Raw genomic sequence first — 4,579 nt, forward strand, 5'->3', positions numbered from 1 at the left:
AAAAAAAAAAAAAAAAAAAAAAAAAAAAAAAAAAAAAAAAAGTATGGTTAAAAGGGGAAAACTAAAGCAGACGAACGAGCAGCTCCTCCAAGTCTCCTGCAAGCACCCATTGCAGGGGCCTGCAGCTGAGCCGGGCGGTGTGAGGCGGGACGGGCACGGGGGATCCGCAGGGCCCGAGCGGCCGCCGCTTTCCCTCTCCAGACGCGGCCCCGGCCCGGTACCGGCCCCGACAGGGATTCCTGGCAGGGATCCCCGACACGGAATCTCGGCACGGAGCCCCGCGCCCAGCCCGCCGCACTCACGCTGCCCGCTCCAGCTGCCGCAGCAGGCGGGACACCCGCGCCCTTCCCGCCGCCATGGCCCGGATCTGGGGACGGACGGGGACGGGGACGGGGACAGGGCCGGAGCCGGGCCGGGGCAGCGCCTCCTCCCGGGGCTGYGCCGCTGGCCGGCCCCGCTCCCGTCACACGGGTGACCCACACAGGGTGAGGCGACAAGTGTCCGCATTCAGYACCCCCACTCCACGGTCCTACGGTCCGTGTTGTCACAACCCAAATTACCTTTGTTTCAAGGCAAGCAAAACCTGATTGCTGAAATACACAGCACGGAATGCCAATGAGGAGTGACTAAAATCTAATTAGGACTGAATGCGTGTCGTAGTATTTGTCACAGAAAAATATCGAAAGTAATGGAATTGAAGAGTGAAAAGAATAAAAAAAGGCGCGGTCCTGAGCATGCGGCAGTTTAAAATTAAGTTACATAGTTTTCCAAATCTTTTTAGTTGTGCACAATGACAGGCTGAGGAAGAATGGCCATAAACTAAAACACAAGAAGCTTCACCTCAACATAAGAATTTCCTTAAAYTGAGGGTGGCAGAGCACTGGCACAGGCTGCCCAGGGAGGTCGTGCAGTCTCCCTCTCTGGTGACATTCAAAATCCACCTGAACGTTTTCCTGTGCCACCTGCTCTAGGTGACCCTGCCTCGGCAGGGGGCTTGAATGAGATGATCTCCAGARGTTCCTTCCAACTCTGAAATCGCATGGTAAATAACAGTGCAGAATGGATCAAAATTCTGTAACTGTATTTTTAAGATGCTCTAGCCTGTGCTGCTTAGCTGGCAGCAGTGTTATCAGTTCAAGCAAAGCTAACATTGGATTCTGACAAAAGTGTATTTTTTCTCTTGTAACAGATGTATTTTGCCTTTGCATACTCCTATGTCTTACCTGTTAGAGTTGCAAAAAAAGTTAAGGCATCAACAATGGAATTGTCTGCAATACTTTTGTAAAGACAAGCAGCTGATGTACTTCGGGTCTCCAGGAAAAGAAGTACTTCAGATATTAAAGATACAAAAAATTTCCATTTAGTAGACATGTGTCTCTACCCCATGGCAGGGTACCATCTTTAAAGGTCCCTTCCAACTCACACTACTCAATGATTCTGTGAGCAGACCAGATGAGCYGAAAATTCATGATTTTGCAAGGTGCTGAGTTTGGAAAAGCAAGTTAGTGGCCTGCTCATGCCCCYACATGAAGTTGCAAAACCTTTATCCACTTGTGAGAGCCAGAAAGTGGCAACACCACAGGAGCACCGGCACCTCTGCTCAGGTGACCACACTGCTGCTGGAAATGAACAAACTCCATGRGATTTTGGTGGAGGAAGTTGACCAATAGCTTTGTGAGCAGTACAGAATTCTTATCAGGTGTGTACATGTAACACAAAAGAACCCTTCTCTCTAGCTGAGCAGGTAAAAGATGCACCCTATGGAAATGCCTGGAAGATCAGAGGTCTGGAATGTATCTCTATAACCTTTTCCACCAGTCCCAGTGTTTGTTGCCTCTGCTTTGATAYTCGTGCTGAAGGCTTGACAACAAATGGTTGTGTCCACAAGATGATTCCTGCCACTGACAGTCCAAAGCAAGAATGCAGATTACTCAGCACAGGGGCAAGAAGCATCAGAGAGGCAAAGAACACAYCTTATGCAAGGCCCATAGGTTGGGCACCCATAGTGGGTGGTTCCACAGTCAGCCCATCAATGCTGTCCAAGCCCCAAGGTGTACCTGTCCCTTCTGCCTCGGTGGCCTCCCTCCATCAGATTTTGCTTTCTGATGCTTTTTACTGAAGCTGCCATCCTAACTGAACTGCTACAGAATGAGAYAAGAGAACTAAAGTCACCCAGCTTTTTCAAAAATTCGTTTGCAGTGAAGCAGTACAGTATCATTAAGCATTCACAAACTTCAAACTTTAAAAATCTAATTTAACTGAGATTGCTGAGACTTTTTCTGCAAACTTTTTTACCAGGGAAAAACATCTTTCCTATAGCTAAGACACACAATGAGACAGCAGATTTTTTTTTTCAATTTCAGGTGTATATGTGACACTGCAAAGTTCAAAAGAGTAATGAACMGAAGTCTGAGAGAATTTCTACTATCTGCTCTCAGACTGCTTGGTAAACACGGTAAGATTATTTCTATAAGATGGTGGATTACTGTTACTAAAGCGAGAAACATAGGCTTTGACTTGTTCAATACATTTTTCTGTTGAATTCAATGGCTGGTCCCCAGCTTTGACTTCCTTTTTTTAATCAGCAAAATGSTCTAGAAAATATGTACAACTTCTTAAGTCCAACAATAAATCTTACTRTAAGTTTCCATGTTCCTTTTGTAACTGAGCCTGAATACTACAGAGCTGAGCGGCGTAAGGAGAATTGATTCACACAGCAACAGCTCCACCGTCAGGCCACGTGCCCAAGACAGAGAGCAGCAGCCACATCCTTTTGACTGGATCTAAGGCTGTTACTCCATCAAAACTCCAGGTCACGTCTGTGGTCTCCCTCCAGTCCCAGCTACCTGAAAATGGGACTGCTTTGGTCCTGCCGGAAATGCTRCAGGCCAACTGTGAAACAAATCAGTGTGAAACCCCCACCCTGGGGGGAACTGAATRGCTCCTGACTCCATTCATAGGCCACCAATTTCCCTTGGATGGAGAACACAGCCCTCCTTGTGTACTAGCTAARAGCCAAACGCAGGGTATTTCAGAAAGGCCAGAACGCATTTATTGATAGATACGTGTGTGAATAGAGCACCGGGCAGGAGGCTGGCAGCGACAGTCCCTTCCCACGCCTCTGTGGGAATCCCCAGCCCGTGCTGCACACTGTCCCTCAAGCCTTTTTCCTCTTGCCCCCGCCGGTGCCACCACCCGCAGGTTTCTGCTGCTGTGGCTGTCGCCGGGCTCCGCTCTTCTTGCCGCTGCGTCCAGGCCGCTGCTGCCGGCGGCCGCGCTTGCCCCGCTTCGACTGCTTCTTGCCCTTGTTGGCGGCGGCCGCCTCGGCTTCCTCCTGTCGCAGCTGCTTGTTGACGGCGCGGGTGATGTCGAGCACCGGCTTCTTTTTGCCCATGTCCCGCAGCATCTCCAGCTGCCGGCTGCGCTCGGCCGCCAAGTTGCCCAGCAGAGGYTCGAAGCGGCGTTTCTTGCCGCCGCTGCGGGAGGGCAGCTCSGCCGGCTCCTTCGGCAGCCGCGGCTGGAAGCGGCCGAGCGAGGCGGTGGAGACGCGKGCGACGCGGGCGACATGGCGCAGCTCGTCGCGGTCCTGGTGGCCGGTGGGGTGCAGGGGCGCGGCGGGCACGGCGCTGCCGGCGCGGTGGGCTCGGGCCAGGTTGCGCAGCCGGTTCAGCTCGTTGCGCGCCACCCGCTCCCGCTTCTCCCGCCGCAGCCGGGCGAACTGGTCCTCCTCGGGGTCGGCGCCCGCGGGCACCTCCGCCAGCCAGGCGCGGGACGGGTCTCCGCCCGCCCGTCGGTAGCCCCAGCGCCGCCGCCACTCCTTGGCCTGCTCGTCCCACACCAGCGAGGTTTTCTTCTTGCGGCGGATGCCCTTCAGCCGCGCGAACTGCTCCCAGCGCGTCGGCGGCCGCGGCTTCGGCGGCGGYTTCTCCCGCGGCAGGCGGAAGGTGGGCTCGGGCAGCTGCGCCACCAGCGGGCCCCCGGCACCGCCGGCACGCTCGGCCGGCAGCTCCCAGAGCCGGGACACGAGCAGCTGCGTGTTGTCGCGGGCCAGCGCCCGCAGCAGCGCCTCCCGCCGCGGGCCGGCCCCGCGCAGCGCCGCCGCCGGCGGGGGGTTGCGGTCCAGCGCCAGTAAGTTGCCCAGGTCGAACTCCAGCTCCAGCTCCTTTTCCACCGTGATGCTCCGCCGYTTCTCCGCCTCCTGCTCCTCGGCGGCCGCCAGCACCGCCTCTACCCGCACGGCCGCCATGGCAGCGGCTCCACGTGCGAGCGGCGCCGCCGCTGCCCCGGGAATGCGGCAAAGCTCCGCCGGGTCAGCGCGCCGGAACCGCCGCGCCGAAACAGCCGTGCCCCGGGGGCGCCGGGATCGGCGCAATGCCCGCCGGGAGATGTAGTCCCGTCGCGCCGGCCCGCCAGAGGGTGCTGTGCCACCCCACAGACCGTCCCGGGGCCCGCGGCCGGCGTGTCACTGCYGCTGTGGTGTCACTGCCGCTGTGGTGTCACTGCCGCTGTGGTGTCACTGCCGCTGTGGTGTCACTGCCGCTGTGGTGTCACTGCCCCGGGGTGTCGCCGCCGTCGGGAT

The 4,579-nt window shown here is 56.2% G+C and overlaps 2 protein-coding genes across 3 annotated transcripts in view; both read right to left on the bottom strand.

The window, feature by feature from the left end:
• Nucleotides 1-522, bottom strand: part of ADHFE1 (alcohol dehydrogenase iron containing 1) — a 20,108-nt gene extending 19,586 nt beyond the window's left edge. The window contains exon 1 of one of the 2 annotated variants that reach the window (XM_057380303.1): nt 303-522. In XM_057380303.1, coding sequence (XP_057236286.1) covers nt 303-507 — 205 coding nt within the window. In that variant the 5' untranslated portion in view covers nt 508-522. The remainder of the gene's footprint in view (nt 1-302) is intronic. The other variant, XM_057380304.1, reaches the window with a different exon arrangement.
• Nucleotides 523-3,029: 2,507 nt separating this feature from the next.
• On the bottom strand, nt 3,030-4,334 carry RRS1 (ribosome biogenesis regulator 1 homolog). Its single transcript, XM_057380313.1, has one exon. It carries the CDS (start codon nt 4,244-4,246, stop codon nt 3,158-3,160), a length of 1,089 nt encoding a protein of 362 aa, XP_057236296.1. The 5' UTR covers nt 4,247-4,334; the 3' UTR covers nt 3,030-3,157.
• Between the last annotated feature and the right edge of the window lie 245 nt (nt 4,335-4,579).

The sequence above is a fragment of the Malurus melanocephalus genome, unplaced genomic scaffold (genome assembly GCF_030028575.1).
Source record: "Malurus melanocephalus ecotype Western Australia unplaced genomic scaffold, MMel_1.1 scaffold_443, whole genome shotgun sequence".
Classification (NCBI taxonomy): Eukaryota; Metazoa; Chordata; class Aves; order Passeriformes; family Maluridae; genus Malurus; species Malurus melanocephalus.